Genomic DNA, 23,713 nt, shown 5'->3' with positions numbered 1-23,713 from the left:
AACTTTTACTTCAGTATAATCTTCATAATCTTCATCTGCTTCATCGTCTTCTTATTCTTCTTGAACCCCATCTCCTCCACCATTACCATCATGATTTTCATCGTCGCCTTCAGCATAACTTTCTTCTTCGTCTTCTTCATCGTCATAATGTTCTACTTCCTCATTATCTTCAACACCATCACTTTCATCTTCATCATTTTAATATTGTTCTTGACCATCATCGACATAAACATCATCATCATCATCATCAGAATATTCTACTTCCTTAATCTTGTTCTTGATCACCATCAACATAAACATCAGCTTCAACATCGTCATAATATTCCATTTCCTCAGTCTCATCATCATCTTCATCATCTTTCTATTGTTCTTGAACACCATCAGCATCGTCATCTTCATCATCTATCAATTGTTCTTGACCACCATCAACATCATCATCACCATCATCATCATCTTCATCATCTTTCTATTGTTCTTGACCACCATCAACATCATCATCTCCATCATCTTTCTATTGTTCTTGACCACCATCAACAACATCATCATCATCATCTTTCTATTTTTCTTGACCACCATCAACAACAACAACAACATCATCATAATCTCCATCATCTTTCTATTGTTCTTGACCACCATCAACAACATCATCATCATCATCTTTCTATTTTTCTTGACCACCATCAACAACAACAACAACATCATCATAATCTCCATCATCTTTCTGTTGTTCTTGACCACCATCAACATCACCATCATCATCATCATATTTCTATTGTTCTTGACCACCATCAACATCACCATCATCATCATCTTTCTATTGTTCTTGACCACCATCAACAACAACAACAACATCATCATAATCTCCATCATCTTTCTGTTGTTCTTGACCACCATCAACATCACCATCATCATCATCATATTTCTATTGTTCTTGACCACCATCAACATCACCATCATCATCATCTTTCTATTGTTCTTGACCACCATCAACATCACCATCATCATCATCATCATCATCATCTTTCTATTGTTCTTGACCACCATCATCATCATCATCATCATCATCTTTCTATTGTTCTTGACCACCATCAACATCACCATCATCATCATCATCTTTCTATTGTTCTTGACCACCATCAACATCACCATCATCATCATCTTTCTATTGTTCTTGACCACCATCAACATCACCATCATCATCATCATCATCATCATCTTTCTATTGTTCTTGACCACCATCAACATCACCATCATCATCATCATCATCATCATCTTTCTATTGTTCTTGACCACCATCAACATCACCATCATCATCATCTTTCTATTGTTCTTGACCACCACCATCATCATCATCATCATCATCTTTCTATTGTTCTTGACCACCATCAACATCATCATCACCATACCCATCATCATCATGTTCATTATCTTAATATTGTTGTTAACCATCATCATCATCATCGTCTTCTTCTTCTTCTTCCGTAGGAGTGGCGCTCGGCGACAGCTGGATCTCCCCCGAGGATTTTGTGGTACGCAACTGCAAAACCCTAAAATGATGGCTACCGCCATAGCTTCAAGCTCTTCTTCTCTGACTGCAGTTCGCTTGGGGGCCGCTGCTCGGAGACGTCTCGCGCCTGGACTTGAGCGGCGTGGAGAAGGCCAACAGGTCTAATTAGGCTACGATTAGCGTCCTAATCAGGGTTTAATCCCCATAATTACATCTCAAATCCTCGCAGAATGGCGGAGAAGATCAAGCAGCAAATAAGGGATGGCCAGTTCGGAGAGGCCACCCATTCATGGGGACTGCTCGAGGATGTCATCCTCGCCGCGAGTAATTCGGTGGTCTGTCGGCATCTCTCTCTCATCCTCGTATCTCTCTCTCTCTTCTGTTTTATGCATCTCTCTCTCCTCATGGTTAGGATTTGTACAACTTTCTACTGGACTCTGGGATGGACCCTGTTTCGGAAACGGCGGCGGTGCTGGTCCGTTCCGTCGCGGCGAGGAAGTATTCGAATTATCTCGCGAGTAAGGCTTCAACGGCGAATTCCGGCGATCTGGGTAGTCTCATGGAGGGCCCTATCCGATCCAAGCTCAAGATCATCCCCGAGAATGTAACGTAAGTTTGATCAGAACCCATAAATTTGATGATGATGATGATGAAGAAGACGATGACGATGATGAGAATGATGGAGAAGAAAATGATGATAATGAAGAAGAAGATGATGAAGTCAATGATGGTGAAGAAAATGATGATAATGAAGAAGAAGATGATGATGTCAATGATGGTGAAGAAAATGATGATCATGAAGAAGAAGGCGATACGGATAATGAGATGATGATGATGATGACGACAATGATGGAGAAGAAAATGATGCAATGAAGAAGAAGATAATGATGTCAATGATGGAGAAGAAAATGATGATAATGAAGAAGAAGAAGGCGATACGGAGATTCCTCCATTTCCAATTCTCGGCGTTTCCAATTCCGAGCATGGAAGAAGAAGATAATGACGATGATCAGAAAAAAAGAAAGATTGTTATGACGAGGATTACAATGACGATGACGATGATGATGTTGATGGTTATGATGCAGGTGGGGAGGCCAATCAGAATTGGTGTTTAAAGCGCTGAGGGACGATTTCATGAAGCCGAGAATCGCCGAGGTAAAATTATATACTTCATCTTTATTGAGATTGGCAAAAATTACGAAGATTACGAACATAAGATTACGAACATTCAAACACAATTTTCGTCCTCCAAACCGGTGATGATGGCCGAATTTGATTATTTGTGCGTAAACCAGGTGGATGAACTGCTCTCGAGAGGGGTTAGTGTGACAGTCTACAATGGACAGGTAGGTTCGACCGCAATACCCGTGTTTACCAATGGGCAATGGCTATTCGTCGTATGGACCTTCTTGGTTTAATTTGCACCGTCCGATTTTATGCGATCTTTTGATCATGTCACAGCTGGACGTGATTTGCGCCACCAAGGGCGCCGAGTCCTGGCTTCAGAAGCTCAAGTTAGTCCCTGACTTTCTGTCTCTCTATCTCTATATCTATCTCTCTCTATCTCTCTATCTATTTATCTATCTATCTATCTGCCTATTTATCCATTTATCTATGTATATCTCTCTATCTATTTGTCTATCTATCTCTCTTTCTATCTCTCTATTTACCTATCTACCATTTTAGAGAGATACCATTTTAGATATAGAAGTGAGACCCCATTCTGGAGATGGAGTGAGAGATCGCTTGGCAGCATGTCAAGGAATGCCTGAGATAGATAGACTGATAGACAGACAGACAGACAGATATATATATCTATCTATTTGTCTATCTATCTCTCTATCTACCTATCTACCTACCTATCTACCTATCTCTCTATCTGTGTCTCTATCTTTCTCTCTGTCTGTCTGTCTACATATCTGTCTATCTGTCTATCTGTCTATCTATCTATCTGTCTGTCTGTCTGTCTATCTGTCTATATGTCTGTCTGTCTATCTATCTCAGGCATTCCTTGACATGCTGTCGAGCGATCTCTCGCTCCATCTCCAGAATGGGGTCTCACTTCTATCTCTAAAATGGTTTCTCTCCTTCTTCATGTCTGGAGCGCGCTCTCTCTCTTCATGTCTATGTATACACATCTCTATTTCTCTTCGTATCTACAGTGCTCGCTGTCCCCATTCTCGTATTCCATTACGCTCAAACTCTCTCTCTCTCTCTCTCTCTCTCTCTCTCTCTCTCTCTCTCTCTCTCTCTCTCTTTCTTCCATATCAACATTCTTGTCCACTATTTCCAGCGGGGGCCCTCTCTTCTCCCTCAAGAATGGTCGCACCCTCTCTCTCTTCCATCCATTCCTCTCTCCCTCTATTTATCTATCTCTCTCTCCATCTCTATCTATCTCTGTCTCTCTCTCTATCTATCTATCTTTCTCTTTATCTCTATTTCTCTATCTCTCTCTCTCTATTTCTCTATCTCTCTCTATCTATCTATCTCTCTCTGTCTCTCTCTCTCTCTCCATCTATCTCTCTCTCTCTCTCTGTCTCTATCTCTCTCTCCATCTATCTATCTATCTATCTCTGTCTCTATCTCTCTCTCTCTCCACTTATCTATCTATCTATCTCTCTCTCTCTCCATCTATCTTTCTATCTCTCTCTCTCCATCTATCTATCTCTGTCTCTATCTCTCTCTCTCTCTCCACTTATCTATCTTTCTATCTCTCTCTCTCTCCATCTATCTATCTATCTATCTCTGTCTCTATCTCTCTCCACTTATCTATCTATCTCTCTCTCTCCATCTATCTATCTATCTCTCTCTGTCTCTATCTCTCTCTCTCTCCATCTATCTATCTATCTCTCTCTCTCTATCTATCTATCTATCTCTCTATCTCTATCTCTCTTCGAGGAATTAAAGCCGGTTGATGTGCAGATGGGAGGGGCTGAAAAATTTCAACGAGTTGACGCGAACCCCCATCTTCTGCGACGACGCCGGCGCGACCAAGGGATTCACCAAGTCCTACAAAAATCTCCGCTTCTACTGGATCCTCGGAGCCGGCCATTTCGTAAGCCTCTCTCTCTACTTTCTCTCTCTAAGTTCTCTCTCTACTTTCTCTCTCCTCGATCTTCTGCCACAAACCCATCTTCTTCTATCCATCTCTAGAGAGGGAAATGGGTCTAGAGAGAGACAATAAGGTCAACAAGAGCCGGACACGTCTGGAAGCCTCTCTCTCTCTCTATAGTTTGCAAGCGTCTTCGTCTGACAGGAAACTTCTGTTCGTCTCATCGGAGTCACCATTCTGTACCCACTGTTTTGTAAGCCTCCCATTCCATCTCTCTCCACTTTCTCTCTCTACTTCTCTATCTTCTGCCACAAATCCGTCTTCTTCTGTTCATCTCCAGAGAGGGAAACCGGTCTAGAGAGAGAAATGAAGGCCAACTAGAGAAATGAAGCCTCTCTCTCTCTCTCTTCCTTTCTAACTTCTCTTCCTTTCTCTCTCTCTCTTCCACTCCCATTACCATTTCTTAAGTCTCACTCTTCATCTCTCTACTCTCTCTCTCCTTTCTCTCTCTTCTTCTCTCCACAAACCCATTTCTTCTGTTCATCTCCAGACAGGGAAACGGGTCTAGAGAGAGAAAATAAAGCCAAACAGAGCCGGACATGTCGTCTGGAAGCCTTTCTCTCTCCTTTCTACCTTCTCTTTCTTTCTCTCTCTTCCACTCCCTCTCTAGTCCGCCAGCTTCTTCATCTGGCAGAAAACTTATGCTCATCTCCATCACGTTTAAACCCCCCACTCCACACTCAACATTTCAAAACCCTCTCTCTACTTTCTCTCTCTTCTTTTCCATCTTCTGCCACAAACCCATCTTCTATTCATCTCCAGAAAGGAAACATTTCTAGAGAGAGAAAACAAGGCCAATCAGAGCCAGACACTTCGTCTGGAAGCCTTTCTCTCTCCTTCCAACCTTCTCCTTCTTTCTCTTTCTCTCTCTTCAGAGCCTGACAGAAGACTTCTGTTCATCGCTGAAGTCTAGAAAGGGAAACAATCTAGAGAGAGAAAAGCTGGCGAACCAGGCTTTCACTGGGACCCAGAGTTCTCTTCCTCTCTCTCTCTCTACTTTCTCTCTCTATTAATATCGCTAGATCAGAAGACCCATCTTGTTCTCTTCATCTCCACTATAGATTACGTGGGCACTGTAAAGTCTAGAAAGAGAAACGGGTCTAGAGAGAGAAAGTAATGGAGGAATACTGACAGTTTTTTTTGGCGTTGAACAGGTGCCCGTCGACCAGCCCTGCACAACGTTGAAGATGCTCCGAGAAATCACTCGGTCGCACGAGCCGTGAGAGCGTGCTGTCCAATCAACACTCGCCACGTGTCCTAAAATTATTTTCTTCCCCAAAAAAAACATAAATAATCATCGCAAGAACTTTATATCGAACAAACCAGGTAGAAGTCAGAAAGTAGGAGAAGATGAGGCAGCCAAAGTCGCCAATCTCTTCGCTATCTCCTGCCAAATTGAACCGAAAAAAGTTTTTTTGAATACACCCGAAAATTAAAAAGTAAAATTTAAGGATTAAGAACTGCCATGGATACGAGGCGCATAGCGCAAATCATTTAATCAGAAGCAAATGCGTGAGTTTAGGAGCGGATTACGAAGTAAAGAAAGAAAAACTGAGAATCTATGAGCAGAAATGATTGAACCGAAAAATGTTTTTTTGAATATACCGAAAATTAAAAAGTAAAATTTAAGGATTAAGAACTGCCATCGATACGAGGCACGAGTCTAGGAACATGAGGCGCGTAGCGTAAATCATTTAATCAGAAACAAATGTGTGAGTTTAGGAGCGGATAAATAAATGTTTATGAGCAGAAGTGATTTTAGGAGCAAGAGCAAAGCGACTTTAAAAGCGAGCAACTTCTGCAATATCTGACTTTTAGGAGGAAGATGAAGAAGTGGTTATGTTATGTAATAACATAAATAAATGTTTCAAAGATGATGCAAATAACTTAATAGCCTGAAAGAACGAAGGCGTGACTTTAGGAGTGTTACAAAGTCAATAAAAATACTATGTATAAATTATGAATCTGATCATCGTCCATACCTCGAACAGAAGATTGATGTTGTCGGCAGTCTTTGCCGACGTCTCAATTGAAAACATGCTGTTCTTCTCCGCGTATTCAGAGGCATCCTTCTCAAACACGCATGAGATAGGTGTTAACCCATCGAACCGCTGAAATTTCATCCATCAAGATCAATCCAACGACTCAGATGTTATTACCTGGGTGGGAACGCTTCTGCCTTCTTGTAGATCCGCCTTGTTGCCTACCAGGGCCATGACGATATCTGGGCTTCCGTGTTTTTGAAGCTCCTGTGTAAAGCAAAACGATTATATTAAGTATAAAATTCTCAGATAATTCTATAGAATATCGTAAATTTTGATGAAAAAGAGGGAAATTCTGTGGTACCTTGACCCAGTATTGGGCCTTTTGGAATGACTCCTTGCTCGTTATATCATACACCACAACAGCCGCAGATGCCCCCCGATAATAAAGAGGGGCTAATGCCGCATACCTGTTGAAAAGAAAAATTAAAAACGATAATTATTTACATCAAAATAATATCTGAATTACATTACATTATACCGTTTAAAAAAGATGCACTTAAAATCATCGACCAAAGTAATTTCATTCATGCGCGTAGACAATGACTTTGGTTTGACGATGATGTCATCAATGTAGACAAGGGTGCCAACAACGCTGTCATCGTCAACCAGTCATAGTTCAAGAAATTTCCTATCATCGTCATCGTCATCATCAACTAGTCCAGTTGACTTTGACATTGGCATTGATTGGGTTACCATTTTTAACTTGAATTTTACTCAGTTGACGACAAGTTGATGGACAGAGTCAATTATTGGAGAACTTCTCATCGTCAACTGTTGATAGTAACCTTGTCCATGTTACAGTCATTGTAAATCATCCAATATTTTATCAAAGTCAATGTCAATGGCTGTTGTTGATGAGTACCCAACACGAGATAGAAGTTACCTCTCCTGACCAGCAGTGTCCCATATTTCGAACTTGACCGTAGTTGAGTCCTTGAGAGCAAGTGTTTGAGATAAAAAAGACGCACCTACAGTCACCTGAAATACAGATGAGGCCTAAATTAAATGCGTTTCTTTTTTAGGAAAAAAACATTATCAGCTGTTTATGGGATGTTACTACCTTTGAAGTAGGATCAAACTGACCCCGCACAAATCGAAGGACAATGCAACTTTTTCCAACGCCTGAATCACCCAACAATACCAGCTGGAAACATAGGATGTGATTGGTTAATTCGTCACAAACTTATTAATTCAACAACTTGGGTTCTCCGAAGAGGAGTTTGTCATCCACAAGGGACACTGATGATTGGTCCTTGTCATGTTCCTCTTCTGTGGCCAGAATGATGTCAACAAAGTCATCATAGTCACTCTAGAAGTCATCCTAGCCACAGACAAGTGACGAGGATGATGATGACTCGCCATCACCCTTGTCATCTGAATGAGTAAAAATAAATAAAGTGACAAGAGAATGATGGCTAATCCTCATCGTCATCCGTCAACAATTCACAGACGAGGACCAAGACTATGATGAGTTGTCATTTTCCTCTTGCCATAGTCCATTGTGACAGGAAACCCTAGCAACAACCTTATTTATGGGAGAAATAACTTAATAAAGTTACATGTGAGACTATTATAACCGGCCTTGACAATTAGATAATTGAATATTAAATAAACTAATACTTTCAGATGTGAATGATGGGCCCGTTCTTTAGAAAGGAGATAAAGCTTTGAGGAATAATTTCAACTACCTTCACTTTCAGATTCTTGGAATCCGAGACTGTAGTATCACTGCTGTTCAGATTCCCCAAAGCTGACGTGTTTCTTGCTGCAAATGATTGACCTCCATTGGATCAGCATTACACGGTTAAAATGGCTCGGGTTTCCATAAGGAAACAGAAACGCTTGAATTAAAATTACACGACGACACTGGATTTCCGATTGAATGATTAATTCAGAAGCTAATTAACCTTGCAGAGATGGCAAGAAGCTGAAGCAAAGAGATAAGACATGCATTGGAACCAAGATGCATTTAAAAAGGGACATTATCTAGTTTCATTATTATATTTGCCAATTTTATATCTTTAACAGTCTAAGGAAGTTTTATAAATCGATAAATCAAGGATGTCAAAAATTATCCATAACCAAAGGAAAATTGGTCAAAACCTGATATGATCCAAATAGGTCATGTCATCTTCTACGTAATTCCTACAACGAATTCCTGGAGATGAGAGCTAAATAGGAATGATCGGAGGAGAGGTCGAACAGACGAAGTAGGGATCAACCAGGAACAAGCTTCCTGAAGGCCCTGTGAGGTAGAGAGGATCAAGAGGGACGAGGATTGTAGAAGGAAAGACAGAACTTAGACGTTGTGCATAAGAGAGACAAGGAGCTTCAACTTCAAAATACTTCTTTTCTTGGGCACCCGTCTAAAGGGAGGACTGCCCTATTTAAAAGGAACATGAAGAAGGGAAAGATATGAATCCAAATACTGGCCTAAAGCTGGGACTGCCCCTATGGAGGGTTCAGGATCATATAAAAACCCCTTGAGCACGCATGGATCTTTTCCATGATATCCCCAAGAAATGACGATTATTGAAGGAAATATCAAAGCCACCTCTTCCTCTTTATCATTATCACTAGAATTACTCATGATGTCAGTAGTTTCTTTTTTACTGGTATAAATTAATTGGACAAATTCATTTTAAATTGCTCGATCATAGTAATCAGTTGTAACTACGACAAATATCAATCATTAAAGTATTCGTTCTTTTAATCAGTACATTTACATAGAGAAGGGGGAATAATAGACAACAAAGTTGAGTTAATGGCACTTTCTTTAGTTGACAGGAATAAAATCGCCCACATCGCAGATAAAAATCTGATGTTGGCCAAATATTTTCATTGATAATGCCCTTTGTATCACTGCAAATTTCAAAATATTTTTATGCTGCAGTACTGAAACTTTTGATCAGCGATGATCGACTTAAGGAGTCGGTTAAGGCTATTCATGTATCTAAGAAAAATATGCGATCTGTAGAAATCCCGGGGAATAATGATTCCGTTTTGATCACTACCTGGCCATCTCTAAGCACAAATCCGATCGTGTAAAGATGCTCACAAAATCAAAAAGATAAACCTAAAGAAACACTTCTCTCTAAAAGAGAATTGCTATGATTATGCTTCGGAGAAGATCAAGCGGGAGAGAGGAGAGCAGTTTATCCACCTTTACGCCCTAAAATCTTCCTTAATCGGGGTTTAATTGATGAAATCAGGACATGAAAACACAAACTAATTATCTCGTCGCAGGAGAATAAATCAGCCTCGAATAGAAACAAAAAATTGGACAATTGGACAAAGAAATAAATCCAAATGATCCTCAATTTGGACCAAAAAAATTCGAATCTCGCAAAAGCAGACGCTATCGGGCCATCTAATTGAGGAGAAGAAATACCTGGGAAGGATGTGGAACAACCCATTGCCGAGGAGGAAACACCTCAGAAACGTTAATCTAGAAGCTAGAACAGCAGCCTTCCTTCAACAAACAAGATTTCTAGAAAATAATTCCAGAAAAAAATAACGATCGTCCCGAGAGCGAAATCTCCGATTGCTCCAATCTTCGATCGCCGCGGAAATTCAACACCGAACGAGGACGTCACTAAGAACATGAGAATTCTCGTGTACCCGATCGCACGTGTAAACTTCGGGGGGCTCCACGGAAGCACGTGACAACAACTGTCAATTATTGGCCGTCGGATTTCACCAACGGCTGGTTTTTGTACACGTCATCCTCCGAAATTTGGTTTTTATGATCAATTGCCATTTGTTAAAAAAAGTTACGTGTATGGATTCTATTTAGAACTCTCTTTATTTGTATATATGTATACGTATCTCTATATAACTATCTTTATATTACTATCCGTTTACAATCTCATAGACTACATCTATGTCCGGCTATTTATCTTTCTCTATATCTGTCTATAAGTTTCTTTTGATATCTATAACTAACTCTCTTGGTATTTTTCTACCTATCTCTTTATTCATATCTTACAAACTACGTCTACGTCGGGCTATTAATCCTTCTCTATATCTATCTAAATGAGTATCTTAAGCTCTATCTCTGTCTAGATCCCAATCTCTTGCACTCTGTTTATGTTGATATCTCTATCTTCTTCTCCAGAGTTATCTATCATTATATGACAATACTTATCTCTCTATCTCTATATTTGTGTGTAGTATATATATATATATCTTCATATCTGTATTTATGTTGCTTATCTCTATCTTCCAATATCTAGCACTATTTTTTGCTCTGATTTTTATATTGAGAATAATAATATAGAGAGATAGGGATTAATCCTATCTATTAGTTCTAGTCTTCTCTATTAATCCGATCTCTATCTTTCAAGCATGTGGATTCATGAAAATATTCATTAGTATTATTTAATATTAGTAAAATATTCTTCAACAGTTATGTGAATGGGTTGAGTCATGTAAGAGAGGACTAGAATCCATGAGCTAGGGACTTAGCAATGATCAACCAAGCGAATCATTCAAGTATCCCTGACTTAATAGAATTAACTGACACAAGACAATGAAATCAAAGTTGATAACATAAGGAACCATGAGATCATACAACCACTCAAATAAAATCAATAATTAACTCAACATTATGGCGTCACTAGGTACCTCAGAGTAGGGAACCAATCAAGTTATTCTGAGGCACTTTAGAGTAAGGTACATCAAAATATGTCGATTGTACTGATGTTGAATGGCCTTGATTAACTTTGATCAAGAACTCTTCTGAAGGGTATTAAAGGAAAACTGGAGGCATGGAAATGGGTACAGAGGGAGAGGAATAGAATAATGAAAGAGAGACTTAGAGAAGATGGCATAATATGGGAAAGAAAGTGGCAAGGACAGATGGGTTCAGTTAAGATGTTGATGATAGTGACCGAAACGGGTTAACTAGAAAATATGATCACATATAGCTTGGATAGGGCAGAATAGAAAGGATGAATGTTATATGACAAGATGGATGGGATAAGGTGATAAAGATATCAAGATGGGAGCAAAATGAGAGGTGGGATGGAGAATGAGGAGTAAGTTGTGGATGCAAAGTCGATGATGTTAGGTGTCAAATGTTGAAGAAGATGGAAGAATAAAAGGTTTTGAAGAAAAGGATAGAGGGAACATGGAGGAGCTGATCGTTCTGGAAGTTGTATGATTGTTGATGTGCTACTGTCACTTGTCTTGCCATTATTGCCAGAATGTCACTCTTCTTCAAAGAAACAAAATAATAATAATAAATTTTAGGAAAAGGTATTCCTACAGGCAGAGAAAGAAAGATGCAGTTACAAAAATCCAATTGAATGTGGACAATTAATATAAAGCAATGAAGAGAAATGAGGGAACCTTGTAAAAGTACACACTTATATGTCAAGCTTATTAATAGTTAGTTTTAAAAGTACATGCTTATGCAATCTTGTATATTTGACCATTATTTGCCTAAATAGGTTATTTCCCACTATTCTAAACGTAGCAACACTTATTTAATCATTCAACATAGTTAGAACTTACTTAATTTATTTATTGTATGATTAGGAATATACAATATTTATGTTTAGCCTTGAATCACATTTTTCATTTATAATACTTCTATGGAAAACTATTTAAAATAATTGAAAATTTTAAGTTGAACAATTAAAATATTGATACATGATATCAACATCCACATCCCCGAATCAAGGCAGGTGCCAATCAGACATGGTTGTGTTGAATGATGCAAATATTTTTCTATAGGTAGGTGCCAATCAGGCATGGTTGTGTGGCACCAAACTGTTGGGTTCCACAGGCCTTGATTTGGGCAAAGATGAGGATTCAATGCAGCGGAAGACTCATAATGGAATCATAACGACATCATCAAAATAATTAAATGAAGTACTTGTCCATAGATCACATCCATGATTTATTAGATTCCAAAGTGAGACAAGTCGAGTTGCTCAAGTGTGCAGCCTCTAGACATATCCACACAATCCTCAACAAGGTTAATCTCCTCCTTCACCCTTGTGAAATCCATTCACCCTGCGTCGTCTTCGTTACACCATCCCAATAGCATTGGGAGTGGAGAGGACGTGTGGGGAGAAGGGAAAAGAAGGGGAAGGCCCTTGAACAGTTCTGGCATGGGTGAATTTCGTTCAAGGCCGTACCCTATTTTTACTAAATGGGTATTTTTCATAAAAACCTCCAAAACTTTAGTGTATATTCCAACATCTAAAAACCATTTGCATGTGACCCTCTAGACCTATGTATCACTCTAGTTAACAACTCCACTAACTCAATAACCTTTATTGGACTCTCAAAATAACTAACTATATCATCATATAGATTAAGTAATATCAGATCAATCTAACCAAATCAATAGGTCAAGTCTCCAACTCTTGGGGTGCCAAGCTACATCCCGTGTTGTAGAAGATACAAAGGAGTATGTATCGACTCACTCGTAGAACATGTTCGTCATCGATTATCGTGTACGTATAATCCCTCATCCACTTGATGCTCCTTGGACGACTTAGGGTATGGTCAACTGTCGAACCCTAATTGGTCATCCGAGTTAGTACTGATGTTCAGAAATCATTGGAGAGCTCTTCTCTGATATTTCACTACCTTTGCGAAGGATTTCGTCACATCGTCTTCTTTGAGTTGTCACCTCTTATACCGAGGGGGGGTATGATAACTTGCAAATTAACATGATTAATTGATGAATTTTTGCATTATATTTATGTGTTTTAATGATCATATTTGCATGTTATCATATAAAAATGAAGATAAATGACTTACACTTTGATTTTATTATTATTTCAAATTTTTCTAATTTTTTACATGGTATTTAACCTCAATTCATTGAAGAAATATTTCTTACAGGGCCTTTAGTACTTGGCTAAAGGTTGGTAAGGGCTTTCCTAAATTTTCTGGAATTTTTCCATTTTTTAAATTATTTTCTGACCATTATTTAGTCCATAAATGATTATAGAATTAAAAGAATTGATATTTATTAATTTATTTAATATTTAAATACGATTTTGTATTATTAAATAGGTGGCGTCCACGTCATCCAACCAAAAATTCGAGCGAATCATTTGAAACACCAAAAATTAAACAATTATTGCCTCATTATGGCATCACGCATCGCGATGCCATAATGAGCGAACGATTTGCTCAACAGCTAACGTGGCGTGGGCTGCGAGTTAAAGGTAAGATTCATATTTTTAAAAGTATTTTTTGTGCAATAAATGCACGCGGAGAATCGATCTCCACGTGCATTTATTAAATGGCAATCTACCTCGTACCGGAGTCGGTAAGCCGTGTGCATTAAATGCATGCGACTACCGACACGTGCATCAATAAAGAATCAATTTTTTCGCAATGATTTAATACACGCCCGCAGTCGATTCGCCGCATGCGTTAAATGCATGCGGAAATCAACTGCGTGTTATTAAATTCTAACAAAAAGAAAAAGTGCCTTTTGCCTTTTTATATATTTTTTATTAAAACAAGGCTACGTGGCGTTCTCGTGTCCATTCAAATGAAGACATACTTTTCCAATGATGGCACACTGCTGACACGCACAACAAAGTGTCAGAACGCAATCCGAGAAGGGGGAAAATGAGAAAAAGGCGGCAACTAATCAGAAAATGCCATTTTATGAGATATTTTGAAGAGAGATAAACGATCCAATGGCCATGATTAATCCTCAGTAAAAACCTTGATATCTTGAGATTTAGACGTCCGATTGGGCTGAAATTTTGAGGGCATGTTTGTCTTTTCTCCCTTTACAATCCAGACGGTTGGATCTTTAAATAGAGGTCTGAAAAAGGGGCAAAATTCACTTTTTGAAGCTCTCCTCAAGGATTTGGCCGAGAAGGACACAAGAGTTACTTTGGAAGTCGACAAATCTTGATTCTGCATTCAATGTTGTAAGTTTCTGATTTGTATTTTGAACTTCTTCTTGAGAGATTCTAAAACGCCTTGGCATGGGCGAAATTTACATGCCCTAGAAGTGGTTTTGAATGAAATTAGCATTGCAATTTGAGTTTGATTCGAGATCTGATTTTTAATCTTTATTTTGAAACAGATTTGGAACAATTCTGCATTTTTAGATTTTTAAATTAGGGTCAGATTTCACTATTTCCCCAAATTCTTCACTTTTTCTCTCTAGGTTAATTCATCTATTTTCTCTCTCTATTTTCAAAATTGATTGTTTGGAAATTTAATTCAATATATAAAAAAACATAAATATAAAATTTAATCTGAAAATTTGTCCATCTTGAAGTCCAATTTTTAACCCCCTTTTTTGATTATTAATTTCCAATTTTAATTCATAAAAATTGTCTTAAAATTTTATAATAATTGGGAAATTAATAATTAATCTGACCTTATAATTAAAATTATCCTACTTTTAGTTTTCTGATCGACAATATTTTAAATCAAAATTAAGTTTTTACTTAATTTTGATTAACTAAAAACATCATTAAGTATAATTAAGGTCTACTGATTGCAAAATTAATTCATTCTTGAATTAATTTATTAAAAATTGGATAAAATTCTTGCTTGCTGCCTCTCTGTGGTTCGCCCCCTTGCTTGCTCTATACTCTGTATTTAGTGATTAGGGGTATTTATAAATTTTATTGTATAAGTCTAAACGCTCAATCAACGACATATTTCCACACCATTTTTAGGCTTATCACGATCCCATCTTGACAACTCAATCATCATCGTAAACTTCTTGATGCACCCAAATGATGACTGTTTTAGAATCCCATGATTAGAAACTCGTTGGCCATAGTCAAAGTACAACTATCCGTCCATAAAACGAATTTGGTGTCTCATGTCTAAGGACCACTTACACAACCATAATATGAATCAACATAATTGACAGTTGGGTATAATACCATTCAGGGATTCGTACTGATCAATTCAGTGAATTCTTTCCACTAAAGAGCACCCACTATCTATCCTTAGTGTCTCCATGCTAATCGCTATGGGAAAGGCCATAATCATCATATGAGTGACTCTAGATACTAATATTCTATCTAGATTCTTTGATGTCCTTCTCACATATCCTTCAAATTAGAATATTTAGAACACATGCTTAAAGACTAGTGATCTCTGTAATATTATCTCATTATAATTCACTAAGTCTGATGATGTATTCATGGACTTCATTATAAGCATCACACGTGCACTATAATGAATATGTTATATCAATGAACATGGAATGAGATATGGAATGTGTGATTGGCTTGCCGGCGACATATATTTCCATCAATATTTAGATCAATAAAGTGGAGAAAGATCGATCCAGAAAATTGATTCGAACTCGATCCAATCCATTGGATCAGATTGCATAAAACTATCCAACTCAATGTTTGGATCAAATAACCCTAAACTGATTAAATTCGAACCTCCCGGTTTCAATTGAATTGTTTAAATTAATTAACAATAAATATGTATAGTAAATGAAATGAGAGAGAGAATATACGAGTGAGCTAGAGAGAGAAATAAAGAAAGCAAGATAGAGAGAACGAACGGGAGAGAGACAGTGAGAGAGTTCTCAATTCGCATTTTGTTTGAACAGTTTGAATAACTTTTAGATCGATTCCAATCGCTGAAATCAAATCACTAAAAAATTGTAAATGTAGACTAAACTCGAAGAAAATCCTTGGTCAAATCGAAAGATTCGATTGAATTCCCCTTTCTGTTCGATCGAGTCCTTCTACCACTTTAGATTAGATCCGATCCGACCCGACCCGACTCCTAGTCCATAAGTGAGAGAGAGCTCAATTTTTTAAGGTGAACGGATAAACAATTACCGTCAACGACGGAACGGACGACGTCCGCCGTTCGTCTATAAAATCTCAACTGCAAGTCTCCAACGGATATCTTTTGTTTGATGGCGAATCTCGTATGCTGAATGCAGACTTCCATGGCGAGTGTAGGCCACGCCCTGCACCAAACCCTCGTCTTCTTCAACCCTCGGCTCTCCAATTCCTTCAAAATCTTGCCCCTTCCGATCGCCCGCAGCTTCCCCCCGCAGAAACAGAGATCTCGATGGGCCGTCTCGTCCCCTGCCTTCGCGATCTCGCAGAGTTCACTCCATCAGTCCTCCGCGACTCAAGGTGAGGCAATTTTCATCTGTGATTCGTGTGAAACTTGCGGAAATTTAAAGATTATAAGCACTGATTTTTGTCTCAGATGATGCTCTGTCGGTCGGAACCGATGAAGGTGCCGTGGAAGGAGCGTCGGCTATCGATGTTAATCCTCCAAGAGGAACCAGGGATTTTCTCCCCGAGGATATGAGGCTGCGTCAGTGGCTTTTTCAGAACTTCCGCGAGGTAGAGAATTGATCTGGGGGGGAAAGAAATACGCTCTGATTTAAACTTTTTGAAAAAATTATAGCTCTAGAGGAATTGGATTGGGCTGTGATTTCAGTTGTTTTTAATTTTAGTTTTTCCGGCGACTGATTTTGATAATTGGGGAAGGTGTCTCGGTTGCTGTCATTCGAGGAGGTAGATTTCCCTGTTCTTGAATCGGAAGCTCTTTTCATCAGAAAAGCTGGAGAAGAAATCACTCAACAGGTTCGTGTTTCTTCTCTTGGCTTTTGAGCTTGCTTCTATAACCTTCATGCATACTTTTTGGGCATCAATTAAGTGTAAAAATCAAATGTTAAAGCGCGAAGGAAGAATGGCTTAGTCTGCTCATATCGGACATTTTAATTTTTCCATTTTTCCTCCATACGAAAGAACGGTCGAATAGAAGAAATAACCCCATCGTAGGAACAATCATAGTGGTCATTAGTATTTTATTTCGTTGTTAATGCCAAGGCCGAATCAATTATTCCAATTCCGTAGCGCTTACTGAAATCAAATGTTAAAATGCGGACGAATGATGACCTACCCTGTTCATATCTGACACTTTCTTCTTTTTTTCCTTAATTTCTCCTAAAAAAAGAATGCTTGAATTAAAGAAATATCTCAACGTAATAATACTAATTGAAACTATATCGCATTTCATTGTTAATCCTAATTCTGACCCAATGATATTTATTTATTTCCATAACCTGATGTATTTTCCTCAACAGCTTTACAATTTTGAGGACAAGGGAGGACGTCGAGTTGTCTTGAGGCCTGAAATCACTCCCTCTTTGGCGAGGCTTGTTATGAAACAAGGGTCTTGAAATTATCCTTTCCCATGGGGTTTTCTTTTATTTTCCTGTACCCATAAAAATATGATACGAAATCTCCCTCTGCTGATATGTTTTTTCCCCCTTTTTTATTCATTTTCAGGAAGTCTGCATCTCTTCCTCTAAAATGGTTCACGATAGGACAATGCTGGCGTTATGAGCGAATGACTAGAGGAAGACGCCGCGAGCATTATCAATGGAACATGGACATTATTGGAATTTCAAAAGTTAGGGTATGTTTGTTACTGGTACTGTATAAATGGATCTTATAATCGATTATTAGCTTCCAACTTTATTCCACGTATGCTTAAACCTTGCAGCACAATGCAGCTGATTTATTTGTATATTTCTTCAGTTTGAGCATACAATTTTCTGATTTTGGCTCGTGGAAGCCATTATCCTTTACCTTATTATTTGGATGGGAGAAGAGACTACAGACAAAGAGGGAAACATTTTCACAGAATTTTACTTTCCACATTTTTCAAAGTTTAATGGCAAATTGATTGTTATGATGGTGATGGTAAAAGACGCCAAATTGAGAGTCGCTGGAGAAGAGAGAAATAAAGAAGAAAGCAGAGGAGAATTGAATCTCTTACTTTGAATACTGTACTGTAAGAGGTGTTAAAGAAGATAAAATAACCTAAGAAAAAGTAGTTTATAAACTAAGTTTTCTTATTTCAAAAAAAAAAAAATTAAGTTTTCACTGTACCCATTTTATCTTGGGGTTACAATTTGAACACACATTAATAGTTAGCGTGGCTAAAGTTTGAATAAATTGTGAAGTGTTTTTCTTTGTTTTTCTTTTATTTTTCAGGCCGAGGCTGAACTGATTTATGCGATCGTCCTTCTTTTTGAGCGGCTTGGAATAACAGCACAGGATGTGGGCATAAAAGTATCAAGCCGCAAGGTATCCAGAAAAAAAGAGAAAACTCCACCACATCATGAAATAGAAAGCAGTCACATCCTTTGAAATCTGGTCCCTGTCTTTTGCATGCGACAGATAACATAACTACGAAATTGATGTCATCACTTATGACGCTCAGATATTACTAATTAATTTGTAGGGCGCGTAGCTTTCATCTTACATGGTCGTCTATAGAAGGGATAACTTTTACCTCATTCGGGGCTCGTATGTAAGGATACATCAGCTGAGATAGAAAATTTGATTGATAATGCAGGTGTTGCAGGCTGCATTGGACAAATTTTTGATACCCGAGGCATTATTCACAAAAGTTTGTGTGATCGTTGATAAAGTGAGTATCGTAAGACTTTTTACATTTCACCAAATATATGGTATTCGGTTCGTATGATCCGAATCGGTATAATATATCCAACCTCCATCACAGCTTGCTGTTTTTCTAGAGTTTCGATCGGTTTATTTGGGTATGCTTCAATGATAACCATGTAACAAACTCCACTCGAGAAATAAGTTGAAGATTAAATTTCACTTTCCTAGCAACGATTACTCGATAAATACTTCTTAATATGCTAACAAAAGATCATGACATTATCATGCAAAAGTTGGGGAAAATTCCTGTCGATGAGATTGAGAAGGAGCTGACGTCACTCGGTGTACCTGTTGAAGCGGTCAAGGGGATAGTGAATGTTCTATCAATCAAATCGCTCTCTGATCTGGAAGGTTATATTCCAGAAAAACTACTGCCCTCTTCGCCCGATTTATACATAACTTTAATATTATTTTAGTAACTGAATATTTTCCATGAAATTGTGTGTATTCAGATATTCTGGGTTCAGAGGGGGAAGCTGTTGCTGATCTGAAAAAGCTTTTCTCCCTGGCTGAAAGTTATGGATACTCTCAGTGGATCCAGTTCGATGCTTCTGTTGTCCGTGGACTCGCATACTACACCGGCATAGTCTTCGAGGTTAATTTTCTTCATCCAAATGATTATAGTTGAAATGAAAAAAATAGTTTATTTTTGAAATGGAATAAAATTCCTTCCCTAAACCTTTGCTCTTCTTTTAGTTATCCTTCTACTGTTACTTTATTGGGCCAGAAGACGTAAACTGTGACACTTCCAGGTTGTATTCCTGGGACACAATTTCGTACAATTTTGGTGATTAAAAATATCCTTCCACTTACTGTAGTTCAGGTTCTGAGGCCACATTACGAAGTGAATTGATAATATGCGAATTGAAGGCCTGGCCCACTTTTTTTCCTGCTAACCAATTATGACTGTCAAACAAGCTTGGTGGACGAACATGGTTTATGTGCTTCTAATGTAGTGGCTTGTTTAGAATTTGACAAACAAACCAACTTCAAATGGGATTTGTTCCCTGGACACATGATCAATCCAACCAAGTTTTAAAATATTGTAAAAAAGTAATCGTATGGTTTGATTTATTCTCCTATTTTGGCATGTTACAGTTAGATTCAAGTGTGTAGCATAAAAACTCAGTGTTGATTATTTTTAACAGAGGATATTATTTTTATTTGATTACTTTCATGTGATTATTTTTAATGTGGGTGACCGTCTGGATTTTCCTCAATTATGGGGATGTTTGAATGTTTTAGATCAGAAATTTCTGTAATTTTTTAGTAATTGGAGGCGCTGATGTCTTTTTGGGGTGGAGGGAGAGGATAGCCTATTTGAGTTTGATTGTATATTGTTTGTACAAAATCTTTACCATTAATGATAGCAGGTAGGCCACCGGTTTCGGGTGGTCTTTCCTTATTGTTCAAAAAAAAAAATTGTTTTTTTAGAGTAATTGTAGCTTTTGTGTCTTCTTCAGGGATTTGACAGGGAAGGAAAACTACGAGCCATCTGTGGCGGCGGAAGGTATGATCGGCTGCTCTCGATGTTCGGTGGTGATGAAGTCCCTGCATGCGGATTTGGATTTGGGGATGCAGTTATCGTTGAGGTTTAGCCTACTCGTCACAATATTGAGCTATTCCCCATTTTCTTCTCGTTCTCGCTCTCTCCCTCCCTCCCAACTCTCCCTCTAATTCTCTCTGCTCCTCCCTTCTCTCCTTTCTTGTGTCTCCATTTTTTCTCTCTTTTCCTCCTTCATTCACCCTTCCTGTCACTCTCTCCCTCTCTTACCACTTCTCTCTCTCACTCACTCCCTCTCTTTCTCTCTCTTCCTCCCTCCCCCTTCCTATCACTTTCTTTATCTTTCTTTCTTCTTTCTTTCTGCTTCCCTATATCACTCTCTCCCTCTCTTTCTCTCTTTCTACTCCTCTCTCTCACTCTCTCCTTCTCTTTCTCTCTCTTCTTCCCTTTCCTCCACTCTCACTCTCTTCCTCCGTCCCTCTTGTTTATTTCCTCCTCTCTTCCTCCCCTCTTTGCTCGCTCTCTCTCTCTTTCTTTTTCTCTCTATCTCTTTTCTCTCTGTCCTCACTCCCACGCTTTTTCTCTCCTCCTGTCTCTATCTCTCTTTCTCTCTCCCTCCCTCATCTCTCTTTGTAACTCACTTCTACGCGTTTTCTCTCTTCCTCTCTCTATCTTTCTTTTTATCTCCCTCCATCTCTCTCTCCTCCAGTCCTGTCTCTATCTCTCTTTCTCTTTTCCTCTCTTTCTCTCCCTCCCTCATCTCTCTTTGTAACTCACTTCTACGCGTTTTCTCTCTTCCTCTCTCTATCTTTCTTTTTATTTCCCTCCATCTCTCTCTCCTTCTTTTTCTCACCCTCCCTCATCTCTCTCTGTAACTCACTTCCACGTGTTCTCTCTCTTCCTCTCCCTATCTTTCTTTTTATCTCCCTCAATCTCTCTCTCCTTCTTTTTCTCTCCCTCCCTCATCTCTCTTTGTAACTCACTTCCACGCGTTCTCTCTCTTCCTCTCTCTATCTTTCTTTTTATCTCCCTCCATCTCTCTCTCCTTCTTTTTCTCACCCTCCCTCATCTCTCTCTGTAACTCACTTCCACGTGTTCTCTCTCTTCCTCTCTCTATCTTTCTTTTTTATCTCCCTCCATCTCTCTCTCCTTCTTTTTCTCTCCCTCTCATCTCTCTCTGTAACTCACTTCCACGCGTTCTCTCTCCTCCTCTCTCTATCTCTCTTTCTATCTTCCTCCATCTCTCTCTCCTTCTTTTTCTCTCCCTCCCTCATCTCTCTCTGTAACTCACTTCCACGTGTTCTCTCCCCTCCTCTCTCTATCTTTCTTTTTTATCTCCCTCCATCTCCCTCTCTCTCTCCTTCTTTTCTATCCCTCTCATCTCTCTCTGTAACTCACTTCCACGCGTTCTCTCTCCTCCTCTCTCTATCTCTCTTTCTATCTTCCTCCATCTCTCTCTCCTTCTTTTTCTCTCCCTCCCTCATCTCTCTCTGTAACTCACTTCCACGTGTTCTCTCTCCTCCTCCCTCCATCTCTCTCTCCTTCTTTTTCTCTCCCTCCCTCTCTCTATCACTTTCTCTCACTATCTTAGACCAAAATCATGACAATTTGACAGCTGCTGAAGGAGAAGGGGCTCCTCCCCAATCTCCCCCACAACGTTGACCATGTTGTTTTTGCAATGGACCCATCCCTTGAGGGGCCCGCCTCGGCGATCACTGCCGCCCTTCGTCGGAAAGGTCAAAGCGTTGACCTTGTAGAGGACAGGCGCCTCAAGTGGTAATCTTTTTTCACCTTTTTAATATGATATCAAAAATTAAAACCAGGGCATTGACGCATTACAATTCCAGGGTTTTCAAGCACTGCGAGCGCGTCAACGCCAGCCGTCTTATCCTGGTTGGTAGCTCTGAGTGGGAGAAAGGAATGGTCCGAGTCAAGAACCTCACCACTAGAGAAGAGAATGACGTCAAACTGGACGAGCTTGACCTGTTCTTGTAAGCTTCTATCCTCCCCCAAATTTTCAATTTTTTCTATTGGAAAATTAATTTTGTTTCATTATGAAAATTCTCCCATTAGTAATACTATTTTGCCCTGTTGGCCCCAACATTTTTGTCATCTTGGTTTTTTCTTCTTATTTTTGGTTATTTCTGCTCCAAGTTTCTCCACTGTTTACTCTTCTTTGTGCCGAAATTCGCTTAAACTGTATTATAAATGAAAAATAATAATTCTGGTGGGCACCCTGGATCAAAACTAAGAGTCTCACGTTTTTTATTACAGTTGAATTGATTGTTATGCTGAAGTACAGAAGGATAGAGAGAGAGGTTGGTAGAGGTAGATAGAGAAAGAGGTAGAAATATAAAGAGAGAGAAACATATACAGGTAGTCATAATGCAGAAGCTATGTAGAGATTGGTATTGTGAAATATGGTTGTAGAGAGAGATATAGGTAGGATAGGAACAAACCTAGCGGTGGACATAAAAGGGAAGTGAGATAGATACAGATAAATGGGATGAGGTAGAGAGAGAGAGAGAGGTTGAAAGAAGGGGATTGACATAGAAAGACAGAAAGTGAGAAATATGTAGGTACAGGTAAATGGGTAGTGATATGGCTAAAAGCATTGTGAGAGATGGGTGCAAAGAGAGAGGTAAAGACTAAGCTAGAGAGAGAAAGAAGAGAGAGAGATAGTTCAGTTGGGGACGAAGGTGCCGATATAGCCAAAACCCATGATGAAGAAGGCGCCGGACTGGAGAAGCAGATAGATGTAGAAGTGGTCTCGTCCGAAGGCAATGTCGTATATTGCGCAGTAGAGAAGGAACATGCCCATGAGCAACTCCAAGACATGGATCCTGCATAAATAAATTCTCCAGATTGTTGATCATCATCTTTGTGATTTCAAGATAGAACTTCCTTTTTGATAAAAAGAGGGTTTGGTAAATACTGAATAGAGAAACAGAGACTAAGAGAGGGAAGAGAGAAATGTATGTATGTATGGATGTATACTAGTGAGAGAGATGAAGATGAACATAGAGCATGTTAGGCAGTTGTGAAATCAAAACCTTGCCTAAGATAGAGATGTATGTA

The 23,713-nt window shown here is 38.9% G+C and overlaps 3 protein-coding genes across 5 annotated transcripts in view; 2 read left to right on the top strand and 1 right to left on the bottom strand.

Annotated features, from left to right (window-relative positions):
• SCPL51 (serine carboxypeptidase-like 51) overlaps positions 1–5,977 on the top strand; it is an 8,049-nt gene extending 2,072 nt beyond the window's left edge. Inside the window, exons 5-13 of the mRNA XM_078583623.1 lie at positions 1,486–1,529; positions 1,599–1,666; positions 1,737–1,842; positions 1,920–2,116; positions 2,593–2,662; positions 2,803–2,853; positions 2,969–3,021; positions 4,430–4,562; positions 5,774–5,977. Coding sequence (XP_078439749.1) covers positions 1,486–1,529; positions 1,599–1,666; positions 1,737–1,842; positions 1,920–2,116; positions 2,593–2,662; positions 2,803–2,853; positions 2,969–3,021; positions 4,430–4,562; positions 5,774–5,842 — 791 coding nt within the window. The 3' untranslated portion in view covers positions 5,843–5,977. The remainder of the gene's footprint in view (positions 1–1,485; positions 1,530–1,598; positions 1,667–1,736; positions 1,843–1,919; positions 2,117–2,592; positions 2,663–2,802; positions 2,854–2,968; positions 3,022–4,429; positions 4,563–5,773) is intronic.
• Positions 5,637–10,257, bottom strand: ARA6 (Ras-related small GTP-binding family protein). 3 transcript variants are annotated; one of them, XM_078583626.1, is made up of 9 exons: positions 10,056–10,257; positions 8,353–8,444; positions 7,725–7,808; positions 7,548–7,642; positions 6,966–7,071; positions 6,779–6,868; positions 6,602–6,688; positions 5,943–6,006; positions 5,637–5,849 (listed from the first exon to the last, which is right to left on the bottom strand). In XM_078583626.1, the coding sequence occupies exons 1-8, from the start codon at positions 10,078–10,080 to the stop codon at positions 5,953–5,955; spliced, it is 633 nt and encodes a 210-aa protein (XP_078439752.1). In that variant the 5' UTR covers positions 10,081–10,257; the 3' UTR covers positions 5,637–5,849; positions 5,943–5,952. The 3 variants fall into 3 exon arrangements, with proteins under 3 accessions (XP_078439752.1, XP_078439751.1, XP_078439753.1); XM_078583625.1 differs by having other exon boundaries at positions 5,637–6,006; positions 10,056–10,256; XM_078583627.1 differs by having other exon boundaries at positions 5,637–6,006; positions 8,353–8,429; positions 10,056–10,254.
• Positions 10,258–16,533: 6,276 nt separating this feature from the next.
• Positions 16,534–22,736, top strand: HRS1 (Histidyl-tRNA synthetase 1). The gene is made up of 12 exons (XM_078584339.1): positions 16,534–16,779; positions 16,856–16,995; positions 17,143–17,238; positions 17,742–17,830; positions 17,947–18,076; positions 18,658–18,750; positions 19,022–19,096; positions 19,365–19,482; positions 19,584–19,726; positions 20,595–20,723; positions 22,251–22,411; positions 22,483–22,736. Exons 1-12 carry the CDS (start codon positions 16,575–16,577, stop codon positions 22,628–22,630), a joined length of 1,527 nt encoding a protein of 508 aa, XP_078440465.1. The 5' UTR covers positions 16,534–16,574; the 3' UTR covers positions 22,631–22,736.
• Positions 22,737–23,713: the final 977 nt, after the last annotated feature.

This window comes from Wolffia australiana, chromosome 12 (assembly GCF_029677425.1).
Source record: "Wolffia australiana isolate 7733 chromosome 12, ASM2967742v1".
Classification (NCBI taxonomy): domain Eukaryota; kingdom Viridiplantae; phylum Streptophyta; class Magnoliopsida; order Alismatales; family Araceae; genus Wolffia; species Wolffia australiana.
This window is presented reverse-complemented; position numbering and strand designations above follow the sequence as displayed.

What these genes read in the sequence shown, in the direction of transcription:
- ARA6 (XM_078583626.1), bottom strand. Translation starts at nt 10,080, where the DNA reads ATGGGTTGTTCCACATCCTTCCCAG. An exon ending in GCAGAAGCGTTCCCACCCAG is followed by an intron (nt 6,689 to 6,778) that starts GTAATAACATCT and finishes GTGTTTGAGAAG; the next exon opens with GATGCCTCTGAATACGCGGA. An exon ending in ACATCAATCTTCTGTTCGAG is followed by an intron (nt 6,007 to 6,601) that starts GTATGGACGATG and finishes TCAATTTGGCAG; the next exon opens with GAGATAGCGAAGAGATTGGC.
- HRS1 (XM_078584339.1), top strand. Translation starts at nt 16,575, where the DNA reads ATGCAGACTTCCATGGCGAGTGTAGGCCACGCCCTGCACCAAACCCTC. An exon ending in ACACCGGCATAGTCTTCGAG is followed by an intron (nt 19,727 to 20,594) that starts GTTAATTTTCTT and finishes TGTCTTCTTCAG; the next exon opens with GGATTTGACAGGGAAGGAAA. An exon ending in GAGGACAGGCGCCTCAAGTG is followed by an intron (nt 22,412 to 22,482) that starts GTAATCTTTTTT and finishes TTACAATTCCAG; the next exon opens with GGTTTTCAAGCACTGCGAGC.